Source organism: Biomphalaria glabrata, chromosome 1, assembly GCF_947242115.1.
Source record: "Biomphalaria glabrata chromosome 1, xgBioGlab47.1, whole genome shotgun sequence".
Lineage (NCBI taxonomy): Eukaryota > Metazoa > Mollusca > Gastropoda > Planorbidae > Biomphalaria > Biomphalaria glabrata.
The window spans coordinates 18524503-18552094 of NC_074711.1; the positions used below are offsets into that span (position 1 = coordinate 18524503).

The window sequence follows — 27592 nt, forward strand, 5'->3', positions numbered from 1 at the left end:
CTTTCTAATTTGTGTTGTTTATCCAAATCCTCTTAAAATAAACTGTAAGTATGCTAAAGATTGCTTTGCCCAATGCTATCCTATCGTACACTCCCCGTCTCAACGATAAGATATATCTGATAAACTGACTAGTTATCACATCACACATTGGTCCACTATCAAAGTTAGTATCCCAAAGCAAATCTTCACTAAAAACATTAGCCAGTTCAATCAGCTATAGCCCCTGCTTTTTGATTGCTCTATAACGTACTGAGTGCCTAAATCCATTGTGGGCCTTATCTGCCTGGATTATTTAAGGTTTTTTTCCTTGAGTTATAGGTCATGGTCCCTCTTAATGAAAGCGGTTTTTAGTACAGTGATAGTGTATCTTAATAAACAAGTAATACAGCGGGGCGGGTTTAAAAAAAAAATACAAAGGGTGACGCCGGAGAGCATATCAAAATGTTAGAGATGCAGGGAAGTAGTTCTGATGGTACAGCACGTTCAGCTCATTTAGGTCAAATAGTGACATCAGAAGTCTGAGAGATAGTCATGGACACAGAACATTTAACGAGATCTGACCTATGGCTTAAGGCACAAGCGTATTTTCTGTTTGCATAATAAGTAATTTAAAAAATATATCTTAACTTTTCATTGTTATTGGTTAAGCATAAGACCTACATCATTTCTAGTCAATAATTAAATATGATTTGTGGTTAAAATAATAGTTCTCTACTAGTCATAGTCTCTGTAGACCTACTATCTTTTTTTTAATTATAAATATTCATATTTTAAAAAACAACTTTTTGCATTATTTGCTTTTAGAAATGTCCTTTGATTAAAATCAAAAGTTTGGAACTATTTAGAACATACAGAAGGCGATTATGAAATCTGGTATTCTATAACCTTTAAGTTTTAGAAATCTAAACGTGACATACTGACATACAGCATAAAAAAAACAACAACAATGCGCCTTCTATTTTAAGGAACGCTGAAATTATACAGTCCTCATCACAACACCATCCAAATAGACATGGCTGATGACGCAAAAAAAAGCTATATGATTGTTTTTATTTCAAAAGTTTGTAATTTAAACATTTGGTTTTGTCACACTAAACAAGTTTGTCCATCTCTATACATTATGTGTTATTAATTGTAGGTCAATTGATTTTTGGAAGTATATTTAAATTACAGCAGTGTGATTCAAGCTTAGCCTAGTTTTAATTTCTGTCCTGGCAAAATGCATCTAATCATATGTAGGCCTACATTGTGAACGTGTTTGATAAATTTTGATTGGTCTATTTTTTTTTTACACTATAGTGATAGAAGTATTAAATATATGTATTTAAACAAATTTAGAAGAGCGAATCTTTGAGTGACAAAATAATATTTGAGAACATATTTATTTTTTTACTGAACCAACACCGCGAGAATAAAGAAAATTGTTTAAAGTATTTCGTACATATTTTATTTCGTAGTAAACATGGACAAAAGGTATTTGCCAACTTTTGTAATTCAATGACCCAAAATATTCTGTGAAATTCGAAACTAGTGCTCCATTGGCTGGATATGTTACATAATATAGCTCGGTCAAGGTCATTTTGAAATAAATACTGCTATTAGCACTGCCACTGCCATGATAGGAGTTGTCATCGAGCTGTTAAAAAAAAACAACTAAACATTATTTTTTAAAAACATTGATTCAGAATAAATATTTCTAATATATGGTTTGGTCACTATTTAAGCCGGTTTTTTTTAAATATCTATTGGTAGTACAAAGCCTTCGATTTGTGTATAAAGTATAAAGTGAGTTATCAACCATCAGACACACTTCTATAATATTAAATGTAGGGGAGTTGCCTTTTAATTATGTCATATATAAACGAATGATATAACAGATGCAAAAGTGTAATAGACACATTTTAATATTGAATAAGAGTTCATAACTTTAAATAACGCTTATGAAGTGAGAGAGTGTTATAGTTATTTTGAGCCTTTCTTTTTCCCAATATACACAAATATCTTTCACACAAATTATATTTAAATATTTGCGACTAAAATCAAGGTATATATTAGGTAAAAAAGAGAGAATAATGTTTTTAAATAATCACACCGAATTACAGAAGAACCCATTGTGTATCATTGATATGATACGTTCACACACGAATGGAGCTGAGGTGTCAAGCTTATCGAAATCAATGTGGCTGTGAGGTTGCTGTGACAGCCATATGGGTGACCTTCTATGGCCACTCTTAAAGCCTGTCATAGTAGCAGCAGAAAAAGGTGAAATGTGTTGTGTCGTCACTTGATGCATTCACACGTCCTCTTTCAAACTCCTACAATATTCTCCGTTCTGTTTCTCAATTAAAAATAGACATTTAATAATAAGGTTTGTGAATCTATTTTTTGTGCTGACATTTTAAATAGTTAAGCCCTAAAGTAAAGTAAAGTTCCCTTACATATATTGTGATCTATGGGGCAGATGATGTAAAGGTGGCCCAGGGTTATCGAGGGTATCATGTAGCCAGCACAACGACCAACCGAAGCCCTAAAGTAGGCTACAATAAACTACACTAATGTTCCAGACTTGACTTGGCTGGGATAGAAATGATCTGCCTCTGGTCCGCCCTGATTATCTCTCTTATTGGTCTCCTTCAAAATATCTAACAAATACAATACTATTTTAAGTATATAGCACAATAGTCTACAGCCGTCACCTCACATGGTACATACTCATGGTCCTAAAACCTCAATACCTTAAAACTGGAGCCGCTCCTTTGTGAGTCGTCGATGACACTTTTATCGTCGTCGAAGTTGGGTTACGGCTAGACGTGGTTGGGTTACGGCTAGACGTGGTTGGCGGCTTCTGCGTTGAAGTTCCCTTGGTGGTTGTAGCGCTTGATGCTGACGTTTTCACGCTGGTTGTTACGACGGTTGATAGTGTTGAACCAGTGGTTGTAACATTGATACCATGTGTGGTCACGAAGGAGGATGTTGTGTTTGGTGCTGTTGTTGGTAACGATCCGTTCAGCGGGCAAGCATACTTGCTTTTTAAAGTGAAATTCTGAAACATGGGAAATAATGAACATAATGAAGAAATGGTCAGAGCAAGCCTGTAGTATCTTCAGGTAAAACAGAATGAGGACAAGCTGAAGGTATTGCTATTGAAATGTCTACTTGTAATGGTAAATTGAAAGATAGAACCAGTCATCCAGACCCTTTGTACTTCTAGATGTAAACGCATTGTCATGTTACTATACTTGTAAGTAGTTCTTACTTAATGGAGTGTCATGACACTTTACTTGTAACAAGTAACTGAATTTAGTGTAAATTTAGTGGTTCCTACAGGATCACTCCATTTTATTCCCTACTCTGCCTTCGAGTTTCTTGAGAATAAGAGATGCACCGTCATATTATGAAACCCTGACTTGCTACGCCACTGGAAATTGTGCTGCGCCCTACAAATCCATTCTCTCTCTCTCTCTCTCTCTCTCTCTCTCTCTCTCTCTCTCTCTCTCTCTCTCTCACACACACACACACACACACACATAAACACAGGTTGTGGGAAAACAATGAATTAACCAATGACTCATGATGTTCACCAGTTTGAATATTGACAACTAATTATTATCTATCCTTTTTATGGTCTGATCGAAAGTTTGAAGCAAGAAAACAACTTAACACCGTATATTAGTGGACAACTCAGATGTCTAATTGCCCAGATTTAAACAACATGAACCAAACAAGGGCCCAAGCTGCGTAATACGTAATTTTTAGACATACTAAATGAAGCTAATGGCTGGTCGTGTGGAATGCGCTTTGGACTGTTGTCTGGATGGCCCCGTGTTCAAACATTGCCCGCTCTCATCCCCCACCACCCTGTGGGAGATTTGGGACGTATTAACCTTTAACTCTGAAGCAACGTCCGAAACATGTCAAACTATAAAACTATATTTTGTGAGGAACAATATGTCAATACGTACAAAAGGTGATCTCTCCGAAAATTGGCTCCCAAAGTCCAAAGTGTAATCTTCACCAGAACACGAGAGCTCTATGTAGACCTTACTTTTAAAAAAAAAAATATAAAAGAACAAGAAACACTTTTCAAAATATGTCGTAAATTGAAAACCAATTTAAAGGAATGCTACAAAATAAATAGGCAAACTACGAGTATGTAAAAACAAAGAAATGCACAGGACTTCATCACATCCTGTGACAGCTTCACATCTGGCGCGGAGTATTTGGATTGGCTAAACAAGCGTCTGGGGTGGGGATAAGATGATTTGGAAGAAAGTGGGATTTAAATTTAGTTGTGGAGGAAATTTTATAGAGATAAGACGTATTTGAGTTTTGAGTTGTGAGTCGCATTGACAAATCTTGTATTTTATTTGATCTAGTATTAATCTGAATATATTTCATTATTGAGCTTTGAAAGAAGATATTCATCTAATACAGTTTTATTAATTAAAGTTCTGTATTTAAATAAAAAGGATCTTTGTTAATTGAATCTCTAAGATAGTATTTAGATCTAGAGAGATATATCTACAGAATCCCCGGCACGTCACAGTCATGAAAAGGCCTACAATCTATTAGCACCATCGACGAACGAGCATTTCCATCAACATAAAGTAACCCTAACTGTGATAACTACCATAAAACAATATCAGGTAGTCAATAATGTTCACAGAAAAATAGTCAAGAATTGAAGCAATGTAAGTTTGGCAAACACAACCAAAGGTATTGCTCAGTTGTACTTCAGCTTCATAAAACATTTAAATCTAGTCTATTTTGCTCTCGTTAAATTTATTAAACTTACGTTTTTACATTGTTTAGCATTGTAAATAAATATATTGTGCATTGTTTTTTATCGACGGTAAAAGTAGTGACGTAGTCAGACAGAATGACGTTACAGAATGCGGGTACATAGAGGAGATATGGCTAGAGCTTGTAGAAAAAAGGATATTGATAGAGACTGCTAGGTAAACAACGGATAGTGAGACAAGACGATCTCCATTTGTATTCATTAAATGGACATTTAGATCTAACACTAGACCTAAAGTTCTGATAGAGAACTCTTAAGATCTAGTCTACATCTACTTCTAGATCTAGATGTAGGCTAATCTATATAAGCAACGGTTATAAATATCAATAAAATTGAAGCAACTTTAAATTTACTGTTATCTCAAAATTACGGTGATACGGCTGATTACGCCATGTTGGCTCTAGACCTAGATATAGTCTCCAGCCAAATTTACATCTTTCACTTTGAAAATTTATAACGGTCAAAGTAGAGTTTTCCTCGTGTGATCCACGAACTAGTAATACTTTTCTCAACGATATGCATCAACTGTAATATATAAGAAGAAGTGACTTGAATAGAGGTATTGTAAAAAAAACAACAACTAAAGAATACATCTATATCACCAACTTTGGTGTGATATGCAATATTGGGAATGAGACGTTCACTTTGTTAACTCCTCTAAAAGTAATATTGAGATACTTTTGTCAAGTATTTACCTGGTCAATGAGCTAACTTTAACGTCAAGAATACTAAAGCGGTTGTTTTATTCCGAGTGAGTTTTGTTTCTCTGACCTTGACATGTGTGAAACTTGTGTAGGCCTAATGTTTGTCTTTTATTCTGGACAAGAGCCTAAAGAAAACGTAACATATAGCATTACCTGGTGTTGTTCTCTAGCATGAGTGTATTGATGTCAATAAAGGTTGGCTCATTGTTTCCTAGTGCATTGAATTTCCCTGTTTCGTTGTTGTACTGACAAGCCTATCAAATCATATATTTGAAAACATTTAAAACATTGAAAATATTTATTTGAAAACTTATTTTCATTCTAAAGTGAGCGAAGGTACAAACTTCTTTTAGCTACCAATCAGCACTTAGACTCTTCACCAACACAAAAACTGAAAGAACTCCCAATAAATAAAATGCAATACGAACCAAACCTCATCTATCCAGCATACAGGCCTAGATTTTAAAAGATACATTAAGTTAATATACTTACATATACATTAGTACAATCTTCTGCCTTGTTGAATGGCTGGCACAGATTAATTGCATATTTATAATCCCCAGTAGGGAATAGCTGGTCAAATCTAAGAATATTGAACAACACATAAAGCATATTCGGTAGTATCCCATGTATAAAACAATGACTATTTAATTCTGTGGAGTCTTTTAGCGCATCAAGCGAGTTTGTTTCTTAATCTCAAGGTTCAAACTAAAACTTTACATTAACATTTCTTTTATTTCTTCCTTATAACTATATTTATACTCATATTTTCGTATGTAGCTCGATAGCAATTACAACTGAAACATTTCAACTAATTTGTGTTCTATTGTAATAAAGTAACATATTAAAAAATACTTTTTACAAAGTTTACAATAACCGAATGATCACAAGTATCACATACGAAGACCGAACGAAGAGATTAGAGACAGGTTTAGTACAGCGATTGGACTCCACGATGACCTGCTAACTGATGTAAAAAAACTCAAACTAAAATTCTATGGGCATATTACAAGGTCATCGGGGCTCGCAAAGACCTTCCTTAAGGGAACAGTACCAGGAAAAAGAGGAGGCGCACTAGATTCCGAACCTAGGTCCCGGGTTCGAATCCTGGTGAAGACTGGGATTTTTAACTACGGGATCTTTGGGCACCTCTGAGTCCACCCAGCTCTAATGAGTACCTGACATTACTTGGGGAAAGTAAAGGCGGTTGGTCGTTGTGACATCTATAACGGTTTCCGTGTAGCCGAGTAGCAAGTAATTTTTTTGCAAAGATATTCATAAACTTTCAAATCTCTAGAAAAAATCGTTAGAGCTACTGTTGATATCCGTGTCCCCCTCAGATAGGTTTCAGGTTCCACACATGAATTTTTCAAACTTAAAAGTGGAATTGTAAAACTTTTTAAACATTCAAATTTAAAATAAATTCTCGTTTGTATTGCAATTTTATTGTAATTACTTCCCCTGCTTCTTATTTTACTGTAAGTTGAGTTCATGACTTCGTGAAAAATGTGAATTTAGTTTTAGCTTATTTCCTTGAATCATTGAATGAAAGAGACATTTTTTGTTTCCATGTATAAATAGAATCAATGTTGTATGGGTCAAATTAGTTAGTGAAGTTCAGTTTGTGTAGTACTATCTATATTTAAAGACAAGCCAAGATGGTATTCATGTTTAAAAAAAATAACATTACTAATAACCTCTTTTAAAACTTTGTATCCAAGACGATGCTGCAATCTAACATTTGTATGTCCTATGGAACATCCAGCTAATAACAGCTGCTAATCGGGAAAAGTGGGGGAGGGATTTGGTTTTGCGAACTGTCCCAGCACACATACAACTAAGTCAAGGAACAGATGAGATGAGAGATAGATGGAACAAAATTAACCAATGAACAATATATTCACCAACTTGATGATTAATCACACAATTACTTTTAATTATCTACGTTCGGGAGCCAACCCTGGGGAAAAATCAGGAGCCGGCGACCCTTAGAGATTTTGCGACGCCGCAAATCCCTTGTAAACATCAGCCGCGTGAAAAGGTAGGGGGGGGGGCTGTGGCATGGGCGACTTAGTTCCGACCATAACTAATGCCCAGGCATTCATCCCATTTCTATGATGATCTATATATACAGACGCGTAAGACAAGACGATGGGGAGGGCCTATGAGGGGTAGGGCCTAACGTAAACTTCTATGCTGACGCTACAAACTCAATACCAAACACTGTTGTTGGATATAGTCATTAGGATATGCAGACGAAAATCCAACAAAACGTCCATCCCCTTAATATATTCCTGTAGCGGCAATGTAGCCTGGTATTTGTTAAGATATTAGTAAAGAAGACAATACGATACTATATTTGCGAGGGATATAATCGGGTACTACTTAAGATATTTGAAGATACGAATAATTGCTGCCAGCCATGATGAAGATAGTAGCCAACTGTTTACATTGAAAGTTATTGAGAACTCAAATATTGGGAAATCCTTTACAACACAACAATAATTATCTACTTACGTGACGTTAGCTAGTGGGGTCAGGTCTATATAGGTATTATTAGGCAGGGCACATTGACATAAGTGCTGCTGCGTACACAATAGACCGCAGAGAACAGTACCAGGCAGAATGAGTACAAGAACAGCATGCAGACATACCACAGCAGTCTTCATCTTCTCAGGTGTCTCCAACCAAACAAAAAAAAGGAAAGGCGGTGTTGGTTAGAGAGCAGGTGTGTTGTTGATCACGCGTCCTTCTGATTAAACTCAATTGATTTATTTATCAACACAAACTGTTCAGGTCAATGTGTGTAGGTGTGTAGCGTTGTATCGTACCGTTTTTTTTTTTGTTTTTGTTTTTTAAAGAAAACAAAGAGTTCATTAATTAGATCTTTAATCTTACAGTCATTTTGTTTTCGATTTTTATATGTTATATTTAAAATATGTTGTTGTTTTTTTTTTCTTATATTCGATTCTCATATATAAACTTTATAAATAAACATTTTGGCTATTCCGGTAATGCATATTTTGAATGCTTTATTATGTGCACATTTTATTAGTATCAATGATGTCTTTCAGGGGATGAATGATTTCAAATCAGATTAAGGAGGTCGAAATTAGTTTAAAACATATCATTGGCATTATCACCAGTTATACAATTGACTGACAGCATAAAAGAAAGATATTTGGGTGTCAAGGAAAATTAAGTTGTGCCATGAACTAATTATTAAAATTATTTTATCGTGAAAATAACTTAGATTTATTTTGACCTATTGGAGACTAATATATACCTGGATATACTCAAATTCAATTGATTTTATACTTCTCAGCAAATCTCCTTGAACCTTAGAATACTTTTCAATTCATAAGATGATGTTCTCTACAATTTTGTAATGGCGACCAAAGAGTTAAAAGATTTAGTCATCATATACAAAAATTTAATGTTAAAATTAGAAGTACACAATACAAACAAGACCAGAGAAATCTCTTTAAAACCTTTAAGAAACATTTTCTTAGGGATGGAGATTGTAAATACTGGTTTCATTTGTATGAGTACTGATTTGTCTAAAGTAAATTCCATTTATATTATAGCACAGATATTACAAAATGTATGATTTCATTAAATATTGTTACACATTTTATTCTCTAAGGTGGAGAAATTATAAATCATATCCTTCATTTCATTAAATTACTCTTCATATTCTTTTAGAATAGCAATATTTTCTAATCAGAGGTAGTAAAAACTCTAGTATTTTAATTGAGAGCTTACAAATTATATTGTCTTATTACAGATCTTATAATGTTGGTGCTATGGTGTAATCATTAGGAAAGTAGGACAGATGCTGCTGAAAAATTTCTGTTCATAAATATTGGCATGAAAGTTGAACAAGGGGAAACTACTGAAACACTGAGTCTGAAAAAACATGTATTTTTAGTGAGTTAAACTTTGTTTTAGCTATCATTTCCTTGTGTTTTAACATTGCATCTACTTTCATATTTAGTTGTGTTTTAAAAGACGAATTTGATACACATACATCGGATTAGTTGGACAAACTCAGTGATAGGGAACTGTGGCTCTTTGGCTGTAACTCTTCCACAAAGAAGTTTATTGCAGGAACAGAATATAATTTACTATTTTGATTGGTATAAAATGAGTAGATTTGTTTAAAACTCAAACCAACAGGAAGGAGGCACAATTTTAGAAAACACAAAAGCAGTTAAAATGCAGCAATAAAACATAATAAGAAAACAACAACAGGTTTTAGATATTAATTAAACAAATCAAAGAACTGCTGCTAAGAATTTCTATTTCTCAATTGTAAAAAAAAAATGAATTTATTGAATAAATGCATTATCAGCATGCATCTTCATGTTCAATAATTATGATTAAACAAGTATTCTCATTTTCAGCTTTTGACTGAAGTATTATGATACTTTAACTTATCATAAAACAAAATACACAAACATTTGTTACTGATGAAAAATGGAAACATTCTTATATATAGTTTATAATATAAATGGAGAAACCAATAAAAAGATTGTACTGGTCCATAATTCTATTAAAAAAAACATTTTAAATAAACTGTAACAATATTTATGCTTGCAATATATTAACTATAACACAACAAAAAAAAACAATGTCTATGAATTTGAAAGGCTGTCAATGTCAGGCACTTTATTTTTTTCAAACATTCTAATTCCATTACGCACAATGCCCTTTGAACTTTGCAGGTCTGAGCAATCAGAAAATTTATAATTGTTGTTCTTCATTGCATGAATTTCAAGGAAACCTCTGGTGTTTTTATTTGGAAGTGTTTTGCTTCCATCTTGTATTTTTACCACATCACTTTTCTGTCCTGTTGTTCGCACATTGTTTCTTGTAGAAGCCGCTGTTATCACCTTTTGACCATCTTTGGTCAGAATATTATTTCCTTTAAACTGAGTGTCTAAGACAACACCATTGGCCTTGGCATTTGTTGCTTTTCCAGGATCCCTGTTCCAGGTTTTGCTATAGTTTTCTAAATCCACATAGGTCTGATTGTCCAAACAATTTTTCACCTTTTTTTTCTTAGAGCCTGGGCTTCTTTGTGAGACAGATTCACTGTTGGCTTCAGTTGATTTTTTAACAGGACAGTCACCAATTGGCTCATATGTTGGCGAACCATCATCCTGGACAGAACTAGATGTGATGCTTGTTGTAACCTCATTCTGAATGATGGACTCAGAATTCAGGTTCTTTTTCTTTAATGTGGCTGCTATAATTACTGGCCCTGTGCTATTTCGGAAGCCAGCAGAAATGTTATTGTCACTTTTGACATTTTCTTCTTTCATGACAGGCAGAGTTCCAAATTTTAATCTTCCATTTAGGCCATCACCAGTTTTAATAGAAATTTTGTCATCTGTTTTTAAGAGAGATGGCTTGAATAATTTGATGTCATTTTCCATCCAAGGACCTTTTCTGAGATTCACAATGGTCTCTACCTCGGCATAAGCAGGTGAAGTTGGAGTAGTTCCACGCTGGGATGGAGGTATTGCATCAGCAACCTGGGTCAATATATTATAACAAATAATGAATATATTATATATAAAATACTTACATTTTTTTTACAAATAAATTAAGGCTAAAAAAAACAGCATTTTTTTTAGAAAGGGACAAGAAGGCAATGTAGTAAGGCAATTGACTTGAGTTTGCATCCCTTTGAATACTGTGATTTCATTCAGGATTTTAAGGATGCTCCTGATTTCACACAACACAAATGGGTGTTTGACTTGTGTTGGGGAAATAAAGGCATTTGTTTTGTTTGTTTTACATGTTTCGGATGTTCCTTCAGAGTTGAAGATAGTTTACTTCCTAGTCCAAACGTCCCGCAGGACGACGGGGGATGGGAGTGGGCAGGATTTGAACCCTCGACCATCGATAAATCCGAACGACAGTCCAGCGCGCAAACCTCATGACCAGGCAGCCATCCTGGCATTGGGTCATTGTGCTAACCACATGACACGCTTGTTAACTATCTACCATAGAAACAGATGAGCTTTACATCATCAGCCAACACAGACCATAAGTTCAAAAGAGTTACCTTTTTAAAATAAAATGCTTCAATTTACCTATTTTATAAACTAGGTTATTCACAATTGTTAAGATCTTGAACAATTATTTGATTTCATTTTCATTGTCTCTGTTTGCTAGCTACTATATAATTTCAATCTAAACTGAAGTTGTAATCTTGTTACAAAGTTGCTTCAATTAGAATAGAAACACTTTGTACAGATTCTCTGTTTACCTCATAATAACCGTCTGCTAATCGAGGTCTGGGCTTCTCATTTTCGAGTGAAGAAATGTACTGATTGTGTTCCTGAAGGCCTGAACTGGTTTCAGTGTAAAGATACTCAGTATGACTGGTCTGAAGGAGATGACATCTGTCAAAATAAAAGAAAAGATTCCTTATCACTTCCAATCTAAAAACTGATACCTGTTTCGCAACAATAAAAATATAGGTGACTAATAACATAAGAACTAATAACATAATAAATGTAAATATATTACTCAATGAAATTATTGGGGGGAGGGGGGGAGAGGGTTTGCTCTGTAATGTGTCAGTACCTGATACACACAAGTACAAGTATAACCAGCAGCACCAGTGAGAATCCACTAATTATTGACAGCATTATAATAAGTACTGAAAAGAAAAATAGTAAAAGATAATAGTAGAGCAGTGTTTAAAGAAATATTTTTGTTTTTACAAATGTACTTTTTTATAATAAGTATCAGAATTATTGTTTATAAGATTTGCTTTAGATTTTTCTAATAAGTTAGAATCAGCCTCAGAATATGATTATTGTTATTTAATATTAACTTGTAAAAAGGAAGTACATTTGCTTGAATTTATCAAATTACTAAAGATCAACAATTTACCTCTCACCTGGCTTTCATCATTTCATCTTAAGAGTTAGTTTTTTATGTATTTGTGTGTATGTTTTCAATTAAAAATGAAGCCCTACAGTTTAAAACAATTTAAACTTATATACTGGCTGTCTGTTTATTTGTATATTTTTGTTTTACATCATTACTGCCTAATGTCCATTGCAGTAGCAGGAAATAGTTCAGTATAAAATGTTGATAGGGTAGACAATCAGGTCTAACTTATGTATTCACTTACACTCTGTGTTATTTCCCTGGTTAGCCATCTCTGGTTCTTGTGGTGTGGCTGCAAAAGAAAACTTTTGGATAGATTTAAAACATTATCTACTTAAAAGTATCTGCGTATTTTATTTATCCTTTTGTCTAAATTCTAGAAGATTCTGGTGTTGTATTTTTAATGGTCCATAGTTTTTTATTCTATTCTATTCTTTTTACTTTTACCTGACATGACTTTTCTGTTATCTTAATATCGGTAGCATATTTTCACCAGATATAGCTTCTGGAAAGATCATCCGCTTGCCCAATAGACTTTTAATTTTAAGGTAAAAACTAGTGTGTTTTTTCGGGCAACACAAAGCACCATGGGCCTATGCAATGATGTTTCTCTGTTAGTAAGTTTGTTTGTACGATTACTTGTATTTTTGTGTCTGTTTCAATAGACTCTTTTCGTTTTGAAAGCAGCTGATCTCCCCCGATGGGTTGTTTATGAATAAGGTCACAGACTTTTAAGACAACTCGCACACCAGCAATAAATTTACATATGGCTGGGTGGCTCATCCATCGTCGATGGGCTTCAACAAAATCGTTTGTTCAATTATTTCCATTTAATGTTCAGAGCACATCGTCGAGTTGTACGACGTAATGACCAGTCAGAGAAGTTGATCGTCAGACGTACGACGTAATGACCAGTCAGAGAAGATGATCGTCAGACGTACGACGTAATGACCAGTCAGAGAAGTTGATCGTCAGACGTACGACGTAATGACCAGTCAGAGAAGTTGATCGTCAGACGTACGACGTAATGACCAGTCAGAGAAGATGATCGTCAGACGTACGACGTAATGACCAGTCAGAGAAGTTGATCGTCAGACGTACGACGTAATGACCAGTCAGAGAAGTTGATCGTCAGACGTACGACGTAATGACCAGTCAGAGAAGTTGATCGTCAGACGTACGACGTAATGACCAGTCAGAGAAGTTGATCGTCAGACGTACGACGTAATGACCAGTCAGAGAAGTTGATCGTCAGACGTACGACGTAATGACCAGTCAGAGAAGTTGATCGTCAGACGTACGACGTAATGACCAGTCAGAGAAGTTGATCGTCAGACGTACGACGTAATGACCAGTCAGAGAAGTTGATCGTCAGACGCATGACGTAATGACCAGTCAGAGAAGATGATCGTCAGACGCATGACGCCAACGACCAGCGCTTGGTGTAGGTCTTGTCTTCAGTTGTTTGACTTTACCTGTGTCAAAGGGACTTGTGTCACCCGAATCACCCCTAACCAATTTCTCAAATAAAATAAAATTATTCTTAGCTTGTTCGGATATAAATCCATCCATCCATCAAAATGGCGCTTCAGCCCATGAAGGGCTCTGGCCTGCTTCAACACACCCTTCCACTCAGATCTCTCCTGGGTTTTTCGTCTCCACGCCCTAACCCCAAGCTATTTCTGCCTCCACATCATCAATCCATCGCATTCGGAGTCTGTCTTTAGGTCACCTGTCTTTTGGTTTTGCCTGTATACGATTTTCGCTCCTCTGTTATCTGACATTCTTTCAAGGCGACCTGCCCAACGTAGTCTATTCTTTTTTTTATTTCGGTCACTATTGGTGGGCCTTCATACAATTGATATATCTCATGGTTAGTGCGTGTCCTCAGTGGCGTCACTAGGATGGATGTCAGCCGGTGCGGTAAGATCAGAGTGTCACCCCCCCCCTCGCAGCGTTCCACCTTTTCTTCCCAATAACAACTCTCGTTGGTTTGTCGTTGGTTGCTGTTACACAACGTTCAAATGAGTGTCGATTCTGTTTTTGTCGCTGACATTTTATCGTTAATTATTACATATATTAACATCTAAGATTTTTTAATTACAAACAAATTAATCATCTGCTGAACATGCTTTCCTTAGTAAACTTTAGAGAGCTCCTAACGGAAACTTTTTAAAATTATAGTGCTAGTTTCCTGAAGACGACTACTGGGAAAAAAATGCAACTTTATGAAAAGTATAATGATCGGTACAAATACTTGAAAATGAATTATTTTTTAATCTTAACATTTAAAAGTCTACAATAACTTTAGAAAATAAAAACCTAAATTTCCTTTTCAGGATTTCAACTTTGAAAACTTATAAATAACTTTAAACTCAATATAGTTTGCGACTTCGTTTTCAATGGACGGAAATGCTTGATTTCAAATTCGATTTCAAAAGTTATTAACATTGGTTAATTAGCTTAAGTTTTGAAAAGCTTCTTTCACACGACGCCACGTAGGCATGCCATATGCCACGTAAACGTATTTGGCAAGAAACAGTTAAAGGCTTCAATCTAAAGCTGGTAGAGATTCGTTGACGTCCTTCAAAACTTGGCTGCCTGTAGATGTCTTCTAGTTCACAGATCTTGTCGTCTGGCTCAGTATAAAAGAGATGGATGCACTCAGCATTGACCTCTTGTTCTCTATTTGATTAGTGAATCCGGAATCTTAAGATTACTTTCATGATGTGTTCTTATCGTTAAAACTTGTTTTTCTGTTGCAATAACATGCTCGTTGGATTGGACAAAAGTGATCTCAATAATATTTTGAGCTAACTTGTCACACGTTTCGTAGAGTAAATGAAGCCCTTGACCACCACTTTGCCAATAATTTACACTTTAATTTAAAGGTACTCTTGTATTTTGTTGACTTTTTCCTCAGTACATCTGCCAACAAGAAAGTAAAGCAATGAAATGTATGCTTGTATTCACAGACATCTGTCTTTGCGCTGGTCCTCAAGTGTTTGTATTTTCAGAAAGACGGCAAAGATTTTCGCAGTCACACTTTCATCAAATCGTACTTTCATGGGTCTTAACAGCAACACGATGAGCACACCAGAGATTTGTTCATATGAAACTCTATCATTAATTCAAATATCCCATCGATTGGTAAAAGCGGCAAAGAAAGAAAACATTTTTCTAGAAAACTATAAAAATGTATGCCAGAAGCATTTTCTGATTAAGAATTTAGACCAAATATCTCAAATAAACGGTGTACACATCCATTCAAGTTTCTTTTCTGTTCTCCATTACTACTGATTGCACTTCTTCGTGACTTCCTTGACATTGTAGCTGCATGACCAAGTCCTTGAGCTCATCATATCTAGACGTTAAGCCCATCTCTTTTCAGGCGTTTTTAAATTATCAGAACTGATACCATCAGCTTTTGGTCCACTTCAAGAGGAATATCCTACAACATTTCTGTCATTTCAACATTACCATTGCTACTGTTAATATATTTTACAACTTCAGAGATCTATGTTAGGTGTGGTGTAATACAAGATACCAGAGTACCATGGTACCTTGCAACATTTATGTCTCAGTATATCCCTCAAGTGGTATGCTAAAACATTTAGAAACATGCATCGCTCCCTTGCAGTTTTATAAGTTATTATTTCAGCACTGGCTCATATTTAGATAACATTTCCACAATCCCAAGAAAACAATTCCATTATTTCTGTAAACTCTTCTTCAATTCGCCACCATATACCAACTTTTGTTTTGCTAGAAACAATGTGATAGTAAGCAATCTATAAGTGCAAGATGTTCCTCTGTTTTCTCATCTATACGTCAATCATAGCAATGACTTACTTGTCAATTGTCCGGCTGCTTAATTGTTACAAATTTGAAAACCTGATAAATGTTCTTCACTCTTCTCGCGAGTTTCCCATTGTGGACATGCCCACTATTTATCAAACGAGCAAATCTTCCTATTGATTTTTCCCCATTAAGAATCATTTTATTCAACCATTCCTATGCTTTATGATCTTGCTTCTTTCACATTTTTATGTTGGTATTTATTATATTTTTTTTTGGAAAATTGCATTTCTTTCCGCTCGGGTGTCACCCCCAAACGGGTGCTGACCTCACCCCCGCGCCCCCCTAGTGACGCCACTGCGAGTCCTCCACCCTGTTTCATCTTGTATAGCACCATAGATTTTCCTAAGAATTTTTCGTTCCCATGTATTTAATATATTTTCAGATGTCTTTGTCAGTGTCCAGGTCTCACTTGCAGACATTGCTACTGGTCTTATTATAGTTTTGTATATTATTTTTTTGGTTTTCCTTGAAATTGTTTTGCTCTTAAGTAAATGGTGGGTGCTATAAAAGGCCTTGTTGCCTCCTGCTATTCTTTCCTTTATTTCTGTTAGTAGGTCCTCTTTTAAAATCAATTGTACTTCCTAGATGTTTGAAAGTTAGGACATTTTTAAATTCGTGGTCTATGATTTTGATATATTGTCCCTCTGTTTCATTGTCTCTTGTCATTGTGATGTATTTGGTTTTACTGTCATTGACCTCAAGTCCTGTTGGTCGAGATGCTTCTTCTAGTTGTGTAAAGGCTCTGGCAATGTCAGAGGTTTCTTTACCCAATAAGGCAATGTCATCGGCAAAAGCAAGATATTGTTGAAGTTGGCTGTATATCGTCCCTGTTGGTTGTGGACCCATGTTTTCTCTTCTGAAGCTTCGGAAATAAATACTTTTTAAAAACTGTCTTTTGGAAATAGAAATCGAAGAATGTCATCCAGTGGGCTTAGTGGGGAGGGTGGGGCATGTCGTTACAAGATAGAAATCTGACTTATCGTCAAATTATATCTTGCGCCAAAACGTCCACATAGCCAATTCAGCTCATGCCTAAACGTCACGTACCGCATTTTGGGGCTACCTGAAAAAAACGTTCACACTTAGTCTCATACGACTTTTTCAGGGCCATCCGAAGCATTACGTCATTAAGTCTAAGGTCCTTTTCAGGGTCACCACGTGTGACCAGACGCACTTGAAGGTAAAGTCTAAGGTCCTTTTCAGGGTCACTTCATAGTAACTTTAAACGCTCAAGGCTCCTTTCAGGGCCACCCAATACACTGCACTCCGCAGTTCCGCCCACAAGTTTGTCTTACACAAACTTCCCTTATACCAAATAAATGTGTGTAAGCCTTTAGTTTACTTTCAAACCAAATTGGAATATTTTTGTTATTTATAACTGTTAGTGTTTTGCTATTTTTATTTTGATACAAGTCTAAATAAGTTAAAGTTTACATTGTTATACTTAGACAAGACGTGATGAATGGAAGAGACAGAGACACAGAACATAAAGTCCTCCAAATGGATATGTACAAAAAAATAGATAGTGAAAAGAAAAAAAAATCTACCTTAGCTTTCTACATTAGATAGCAATTACCTGTAGTGACCAGAGGATATTCAAAAGTCCCAGTGTCCATGTAGTAAATCCATCCTGAACATGGCAACAATGAGGCTTGAATGTTCAGAGGTGATTGTTCTTGTATGCTAAGAACTGACTGGGGTCTGGGTCGAACTGAACACAGACAATAGAAACTTATTAGCGATTGTGTCAAGAGTAAAAACCGAAAAATTCAAATGCGGCAAGTACAATCTCAGTGCATGAAAATAAAAGATATAGTCTTTCCACAGTAAGCTAGACATATGTTTGTAATATAAAACTGGTTTACATTAAGTCAATATCTAGCAACAGTGGACAGTTAGTGGACACCAGTCTCTAAAAAGTGAGCCACGAGTAATGAGAAATAAAAAAAAAGTTGTTTATTTTATCTACATCCGTCAGCTCACTAGCGTCAAGAGTTAACTTTACTATCACAATACTCAAAAGACAAAATCAACTCTGATGACACTAGAGACTCTCAAACTGTACATATCTAAAACCCATCGTCCATCGAGTACATATGGTTTTATGAAAGCGTGGACTTTACTTTTGTTTTTTATTCCAAGTATGCTTAAGATGATGAAAAAAAGGGGATCTATTGTCCAATGAAAGCGTATGTTTAATATAAATTGGTAGAAGAAAGTACTTCAGACTATGTGTATAATAGTTTTAAGCGGATCCCGAAAGGGGAAAAGACGCTATTAGTTTTGTGTGGCCTGTCTGTCCGTCCGTCCGTCTCATTAAGATCTCAGAAACTAGAAGAGAAAATGAAAATCGGACATCATGATATTCAAAGTTCTGATGCAACGGCTACTTTTTTCTTTTCCGAAAGTGAACCATCTAATTTTTAAAATTATATATGCAAAGACATTTTTTTTTTAAACTACACCACTTTTAAATGAAAAACTTCAGGGGAGGTAAGTCTTTTAAAAAGGTCACAGACTTCATTTATAAATCAAGCTGCATTCATAGATTCGTGCATTGGTACAAAAAATTGACATCTAAGGTCACAATGGTAAAGTATCAATGGATTATAATTATATTTTATAGATGTAATTCTAGATCTAGACTATATCATGTCTAGAACTAGTCAAGAAATCTAGATCTAGATTCTATATATATTCTATATTCTGGATCTAGTCTAGACCTATTAAGTAAATAGAGTGATTATGATCAGGATTAGTAGGCCTACTAGTGGGTAATAGTTATTAGCCTATGCCGTTTGCATGGGAAACCTGTTAAGTTGTGCCGGCTCATTATTTTTTTTTTTTATTTCTTACTACATCTACTCCAATATATTATTGGAAATTGTTGGGAAGAAGTAGGTATCTTGGAGCAGTGGCGTCATTGGGGAAGGGGGGTAGAGGGTGCGATCCGCACCAGTCGACACCACTTTGGGGGTGGCAACCAAGTTGAAAAAATTATCTTGGCAAAAGCAGACACATTGAAAAATATAATACAAAAATCTCTAGATGCCCAAATATGCCTTGACACATCTAGATGGTAGTTAAAGTGTAAATGATACAGCACAATGTTATACCATTTAAAGAATAACAAAAGAAACCTGTTCATATGATGTTAAGTCTGTTTATAATTTTAATTAAATATTATTGTAAAATTTGCAATAACATTTGAATATATGTAATCAACATTGGGATTTTACATTTGAGTAAAAATCAATAAAGTAGGTAATCGGCTCACTGTATTGGTTCAACAAAACTAGCAATAGTGTTCATTGGAATATATTTCAAGAAAGTTGATGGGGAGGGGTGACACCCTGAGCTACCGTATTAGGTGCGACACTGTATCGGGAGGTTTCCATGCTGATCTTAGGTGATCACTTAACGCTACTCTACTTATTCCAGAAGAGTTAGAAGAGTCTTATCAAAGACGACGTGTTGCACTGTTTGCTATTATGTGAAAAATAAAGCCATTTTTTTTTTATTTCTTTAAACGATCAAAACAAGAATATGGCTTGAATATATTTCTCGTCTATTGGTGAATTTGATAGGGGCTTCCTCTGAATACTCTGTAATCTTGTTTAGTTCTGTATTTAAACTTAGATACAAAGTATAGTTTCAGGTTAAAAGAAAGGGAAATAATTACAAAGTTTTCTATAAAGTGATTTGTTTCCTACGAGTGATTCGTTCTACTATCGACCCGATTTATGGACCATTCTTCTGTCGACAAATGTGAGCTGTCTTGCCATGAAAAACAAGTTCTCATTGACTCCTAATTTTAGTATTTCCAGAGTGTCTTTTTGACATGTTACAATGAAATGCGAAGACATTTCCCAAGAACCCAATGTGTTTGATGTGAAGTGTGTAACAAGTTCAAGCAGCAATGTGCTAGTACACACAGACAGAATTGGAGATGTGTAAGAATGTAACTGGTAACAGGAGCCATCCGTCCGGAAATGGTCACTTTACACATCTAAACAAAGCTGCCAACTCTCATTATTTCCACCGAGTTGTCAAAAAATAGAATAACAGGCGCCACAGTGTCAAAGAACAATGAAAGTCTATATATTATGTCGCCTCTCACACTTCTTTCTCTTTTGGGCATTCTTAGTTTTTTTCTAATCACCGTTGTAAGATGAGAATCGAGTAAAACGCAGTTAATGTGGGTTGTTGTTGTTTGTTTGTTTTTACTTTCTTTTTAGACGCTTTAGAGAACGATTTGTATTATCTGTCTAATATTCTTTAAATAACTTTTTTTTCTTGAGGATTTTATTTTTACAAAGCTTATATCAGCTCAATCTGTCCGTCTATTTATCTTTCTGTCTGTCTGGTAAAAAGTGTGTACACTTTATTTCTCTCACACCAATTCTCTGATCAAATTAAAACTTCGCACAGTTATTCATTGACATAGACAAGACATGAATAAAAAAAGCAACCAATTATTAGACAATCAATTACTGGTAATTAATTATTTTGTTTAATAGCAACAAGGGAAACTAATACTTCAGTATTCACAGATATGTATCAATTTGTAGGATTTAGTTCAATTAAATAATTGTTAACGTTATTTCTCCCTCAACGCATTCTCCAATCAAGTTGATACTTTAAACAATTATTTATTGTACCTAACAAGACATGAATCAATAAACAAACATACTCAATTAGTCAAAGATTTATTGGTAATTAATTATCTTGCTTGATATCGAATAAGGGCAATAGATTGCACAATATTGGTAGATATAGTTTTGAGGACTGTGTTCTTCCCCTTTAGATAAGTTTTTTTTAAGGATTATTTTTTCGTTGGCCAAGAGAATTAGTTTAGTTTAAGTTAATCATTGTAGCTTACTTCTTAGTTAAGTTCGCCAACAGATGTAATATAGCCGTTCTCTTCGTCAAGTATGGTGGAATAATGCCATAAATGAATTATATATTCTTATATTAATATAGAATGTTTCAGTTTTAGTTATGTTTCTTTCAATATGTACGATGTTGTCATGTTGTTTTTAAGTTGAAACAGTGGAGTGGGTGACTTGTATGTGGATGGCAGTGTGTAAACAGCTTGGCACTGCATCAAGTCTGACAGATTGACAAGCTAAAACAGTGATCTAGATCTCTAGACATGTACTTCAAAGGTGTGAGGTGTTCAGTGATCAGATGATTCATTACTTTCAGATTTCTTCATTACACTCTATTCAATGGTCCACTGAAGGGAACCATTTATTAGTTACAAAATAAAAAGATTGAAAAAAGGTATTGAATGACTTCATGCCATGTGCAGCACAGCAAATATAATAGCGTCCTCATAATTTTTATTGAATTTAGGGAGAACGGAAAGATGGCCGACACAAATTAGCTGCCAAATATTTTCCTTTTATTTTCTCGGGTCCGTGTTCCGTTAACAGGCTCAGTGAGACAGTGTGCTCTGGCCATTTCTCTTTGGTGCACTTTTAAAAGAAAGGGTTTATAGAATATTTTGCATTTAGTCACACAGCAAGCAAAACTCAGCTCGAGTCAAATCTAAAATCCTTATACAACATTGAGACACTAAATTGGACCCCCTCCCCCCAGGTAGCCAAGAGGCTTATGTCACTCATCCACACATTAAAAATTTAAAAAAAAGTTATGGCATTCATTAATAGACGAGAACTAAAACTCTGAGGCAGTCAATTGTTGTTACCAAGCACACCTCATGCCATGTGATCAAAGTGCTGTGTCTAACGTCTGAGACGTTGAAACGACTCTATATATTCTTAAATACTTTTACAGTTGATGGTCTCAACATTTTCATCAAACATTTTTCAAGTGAAAATAAATTGTTTTCCTTTAATTTAATTCCTACTAAAGATGATAAACACATACAATGTGAATCTAATGTCAACATTAGATTAAGACAGTGGTTCTCAACCTCTGGGTCGCGGCCCTCTTGGGGGTCGATTGACTATTTACCAGGGGTCGCTTAAGACCATCGAAAATATGGTTTGCTATTGTCTACTCTTCTGTTGCTGTGTGTGTGTGGGGGGGGGTCGCGGCAGAGTGGGGGGTGGTAAAAGGGGTCGCCGAGCTTAAAATGTTGAGAACCGCTGGATTAAGACAATTAAGAAGCCACTAATCAATGAATATAGGCTATGGTAAAGCATTTTGACAGTAAGAACAAGTAAAATTGACATTCTGACCGAGAATAATCGAATGATTGATTAACCAATTGAAAAAAAAAGAATAATGTTTTATCCTGAAAGTCCGTCGTTTTGTGAACAGTGTTCTATAATGGGCATCTATTGGTAGAACCATAAATAACAGTTGCACCAGTCTTGAACACGATACTCATCGGGAAAATCAAATATCAATTTTTTTTTTCAAGCTATGTAGACATCCCTAATAGTTATTTAAATATGCGTGTCGGTACATTTTCGGAAGACAATAATATCCATACAATTTACATTCAATTGATTAATTATTTCCCTTAGATAAACGGGATTTTTTTTCTTTTTGTTTGTTTATTTGTTGTTGTTTTGTTTGTTAAGTTAGTTAATCCGGCGTGCATCAACATTATCATATTATAATAAACCACGCTTTTGGAAGTGCTTAATGAGTCGAAATTAAGGAACCACAATGAAACCAAATGTTTGCTAACGCTTTTAGTTTTAGAAATATGAATGAACGCCAAAGTCAAACAACCCAAATAGTGACCCTGGCAAAGGGACCACTTGAAATGGTTACTTTCAATGTAATAAACGACTACTAAGATCAAAGGTTTACCGTGAAACGACATCCAAAACTTGAGAGGGTAGAATCGTGTGGTTATATCCAGTTCTATGTCCACCTGGCTACACCTGATGTGACCGAGCAGCCTCTCGTCCTCACCTGTGCAGAGGGAGATGGTCTGGGAGACTCGGTTTTCCTCGTCACATTTGAAACCAGTAACCTTCAGGCCCCCGTCACACAGCTCTTTGTCGGCCCTGTAAATCCAGATGAACGTGTAAATGTGACATTATTTTAGTCTGCAAGTTCAAATAGCAATCGAGTTAGTCAGTTACTTAAGACTGGCCAGCGATGCCGCAGGTGAAAGAAAAAAAAAACACCAAGAATCTTGTTATTTTGATTTTTCAAAGTACCCAGCAGTTTTTCATTTTTATCCGTAACTTAGCTACTATCTAATTTTTAAAAAAAATTAAGATTTTAACGTAAATATTAAAGAATTTGATAATATATTTCAATAATCATAAGAAATAATTGTCATTTTTTAACTTTCCCCAAACAGGATCCTCCAGCCCCTGTCTTACCGCATCCAAACGTCCAGATCTAGATCTAGTGGGAAATACTTAGCGTTGCAAGCGCTGCTGACCAGGAAGGTGGCTTACATTAACAAGATAAGGCGGCCGGTCGCGTTAATTAAGATCCAAAGGTCAAGAACGTATCATCTTAGCAAATTACAGTCATCTTGGAGCACGCGACAAGCACACTACACGACACATTCACATCCACAGCGAGCGACACACTCACACCAAAACAGATGGTTAACAGCCCACGCCTACATTTAACATGAAAGAATACTCCCTAACAAGAGACAATTGGTTAGTTAAAATTAAGAGTACTGAAATCAAAATACAAATATTTTTTTTTTAAAGATCTGAACTCAGTGGTAACTTTTTTCTTGTATCAAATTGATGATTCAAGTTCCAAGTGATCACTGTAACATTCGCACAGATACCATCTTTCTCCCCTTAAACGCGCCCTTTTCCCAACTGGTCCAGACAATTGATAATAGCGCATTCAGAAAGATAAAAGCATGAAGCTGAGAAAAACTAAAGCAAATGGTAAAAAAAAAATACTTTTAATGAAAAGCTTCTATTAAGTGTAATTTATCAATTAGGTTGGATCAGTTATGTAATTTTTTAAAATCTTTAATAGATCTGTGCAATTAGAGATATTTGTACTAATTGTGGAGAACGATGGCAGTGTGTGGAGAAAGGTTTGACCCGAGAGATTTGTACTAATTGTGGAGAACGATGGCAGTGTGTGGAGAAAGGTTTGACCCGAGAGATTTGTACTAATTGTGGAGAACGATGGCAGTGTGTGGAGAAAGGTTTGACCCGAGAGATTTGTACTAATTGTGGAGAACGATGGCAGTGTGTGGAGAAAGGTTTGACCCGAGAGATTTGTACTAATTGTGGAGAACGATGGCAGTGTGTGGAGAAAGGTTTGACCCGAGAGATTTGTACTAATTGTGGAGAACGATGGCAGTGTGTGGAGAAAGGTTTGACCCGAGAGATTTGTACTAATTGTGGAGAACGATGGCAGTGTGTGGAGAAAGGTTTGACCCGAGAGATTTGTACTAATTGTGGAGAACGATGGCAGTGTGTGGAGAAAGGTTTGACCCGAGAGATAGTTTGTTTAAAGAAAGTTGTACGACTTAGATTCGAACTCGAGAGCTCTAGCTCCCAAAGCCAATACACTATCCATCAATAGTCCTTTCTGTTGACAATGAATAAAGAGGACTAATTCAACTTATACCACCACAATCTGTCAAGTACAATTTCTTTCCCTTGTTCGATACCAATCAAAATAATTAATGACCGATAATCAATAAACTCATTTGTTGTTTTTTTTACATTTGTTTTGTCAGGTACAAGAAATAATTGTGCAAAATTTGAACTTGATCCGAAATTGGGTGTGGGCAAAAAAAGCCGCAAAATAACGTGTACAAACTTTTACCAGACATACAGAGTGAGTTGATATGAGCTTTGTACAAATATTTATAATCGCACAGATGTATTATTGTTAGTCTAGATCTATTACAAATTTAATTGCATGACTGGTCTAAACTAATTGATACAATTACACTTAATATAAGCTTTTATTTTTTAAAGTATTTTTTGTGCTTTTATTGTTTAAGACCATGTTTGCGTTCTTTAAGTATTAAAATTCATTAACAGAGAAAAAGAAGAGAATGGGTTATGAAGAAATGTGGTGGTGATGAAATGGAAGCCAAATGAAGACGTAAGAGAATGAAACGATTAAAAGATCTGTAGAGATTTTGAAATTAATTCGCACAAAGTAAACAAGGTCAAGGATGCCAGAAACGAAATCGCTTCCTTTCGCTGGATACAGGTAAACAACATTGGAACTAGTAGAGACATAGATACATTGATTCTGGGGGGGGGGGGGCTGTTGAACTGAGATAAAAGAAAGTTTTCAATGACCTGTAATTGTAGTCCAGAAAGTTGAGCTAGTCAATTGAATGTAATCAGTGGACAAGACCATGGCTTGGGGGGGGGGGGGGGGGGGGGTCAGGGACGCCAGATAATTCGAGTTGAGAGGGTATGTTGGGCTTGCATTGAAGGTTGTGTGTGTGAGTAGCTTTATCTATGATGTGTCTGTGTGTGTGAGTAGCTTTATCTATAATGTGTCTGTGTGTGAGTAGCTTTATCTATAATGTGTCTGTGTGTGTGTGAGTAGCTTTATCTATAATGTGTCTGTGTGTGAGTAGCTTTATCTATAATGTGTCTGTGGGTGTGAGTAGCTTTATCTATAATGTGTCTGTGTCTGTAAGTAGCTTTATCTATAATGTGTCTGTGTGTGTGTGAGTAGCTTTATCTATAATGTGTCTGTGTGTGTGAGTAGCTTTATCTATAATGTGTCTGTGTCTGTAAGTAGCTTTATCATTAATGTGTCTGTGTGTGTGAGTAGCTTTATCTATAATGTGTCTGTGTGTGTGAGTAGCTTTATCTATAATGTGTCTGTGTGTGTGAGTAGCTTTATCTATAATGTGTCTGTGTGTGTGTGAGTAGCTTTATCTATAATGTGTCTGTGTGTGTGAGTAGCTTTATCTATAATGTGTCTGTGTGTGTGAGTAGCTTTATCTATAATGTGTCTGTGTGTGTGAGTAGCTTTATCTATAATGTGTCTGTGTCTGTAAGTAGCTTTATCTATAATGTGTCTGTGTGTGTGAGTAGCTTTATCTATAATGTGTCTGTGTGTGTGAGTAGCTTTATCTATAATGTGTCTGTGTGTGTGAGTAGCTTTATCTATAATGTGTCTGTGTGTGTGAGTAACTTTATCTATAATGTGTCTGTGTGTGTAAGTAACTTTATCTATAATGTGTCTGTGTGTGTGAGTGGCTCTATCTATAATGAATCTTTGATGTATATGGTTCGGTTGACGACATCACGTGAAGATACGATTAAGTACTTATACTTATAAAAAACAAAATACCTTCTTCTGACACCAGAAGTGTAAGATGCCATGTTCTTATTTAAACAAGATGTCATCACACTCGAAATGGCGTACATACAAAAAAAAAAACCGTGCTAGAAAAAGAGATGTCTAAAATTACTAGAACATCTCCTTGTTACAAGTGTGGAGGTCAAACCAAGAAATAAGAAGGATACATGATAAAGGACAAGTTGGGGAAAAAAAGGGGAAAGAGAGAGACAGAAAGAGAGAGACAGAAAGAGAGAGAATGACAAAAAGAATTTTTATTGCTCTGAGCCCTCCGTTGTTATTACTGTCCTAGATTTCTAGCTATGTATTATTTTGTTTTAACCTTTGTCTATTATTGATTTGAAAGATTTTGCTGGTAATCTAAAAACAGGCACATGTTTTCGGATTAAATTTCATAGCCGCTCTTGGATGTCTCCTTATTCATATTAAACTAGATCTACATTATTTTACAAGCCAGCTAAAAATAGGATTTTCGACTCGGTTTTCTAAAAATAGACCCCTCCAGTTTTTAAAGGAGCGGGCAAACTAGAAGGAAGGGGCGAAAAGTTTCATCAATCCTCTATGAAACATTTTAAATCATGAGAAAAAAAAGGAGAATTGTCTTCAACTAAATTGATTAATGAGGGGAAAATAAAATAGGGATGGGGGAAGTATGGAAATCGTTTGAAATCGTTAAAATATGTAGAACTAGTAGACCCTACTAGTCGCTGGTCTAGGGCAGTCTAGGTTATAACAGTGTGTAAATTGTAGATCTTGGCGCTCGCAAAAAAAAAATGAGAATAAACTTTGGAGGCAACATAAACAAAAAAAAACATAAACCATCATAACACACACCATCACAAATAAGCCATCGCAGCATAAACAACTGCAAATAAGGATCACGACCTAACCCACTATAAAGGATCACGACCTAACCCACTATAAATGATCACGACCTAACCCACTGTAAATGATCACGACCTAACCCACTATAAATGATCACGACCTAACCCACTATAAAGGATCACGACCTAACCCACTATAAATGATCACGACCTAACCCACTACAAATGATCAC

General features: G+C 35.5%; 2 protein-coding genes across 2 annotated transcripts in view; both read right to left on the minus strand.

Moving 5' to 3' along the window:
- Positions 1 to 1421: 1421 nt before the first annotated feature.
- On the minus strand, positions 1422 to 8268 carry LOC106058139 (uncharacterized). The gene is made up of 6 exons (XM_056026104.1): positions 8023 to 8268; positions 5998 to 6088; positions 5659 to 5759; positions 3963 to 4044; positions 2736 to 3043; positions 1422 to 1636 (listed from the first exon to the last, which is right to left on the minus strand). Exons 1-6 carry the CDS (start codon positions 8172 to 8174, stop codon positions 1576 to 1578), a joined length of 795 nt encoding a protein of 264 aa, XP_055882079.1. The 5' UTR covers positions 8175 to 8268; the 3' UTR covers positions 1422 to 1575.
- A 1554-nt stretch (positions 8269 to 9822) lies between these two features.
- Positions 9823 to 27592, minus strand: part of LOC106058120 (uncharacterized) — a 35470-nt gene continuing 17700 nt past the window's right edge. Inside the window, exons 5-10 of the mRNA XM_056026092.1 lie at positions 23071 to 23270; positions 17855 to 17989; positions 12662 to 12709; positions 12106 to 12181; positions 11786 to 11921; positions 9823 to 11045 (exon numbers count right to left, since the gene is read on the minus strand). Coding sequence (XP_055882067.1) covers positions 10143 to 11045; positions 11786 to 11921; positions 12106 to 12181; positions 12662 to 12709; positions 17855 to 17989; positions 23071 to 23270 — 1498 coding nt within the window. The 3' untranslated portion in view covers positions 9823 to 10142. The remainder of the gene's footprint in view (positions 11046 to 11785; positions 11922 to 12105; positions 12182 to 12661; positions 12710 to 17854; positions 17990 to 23070; positions 23271 to 27592) is intronic.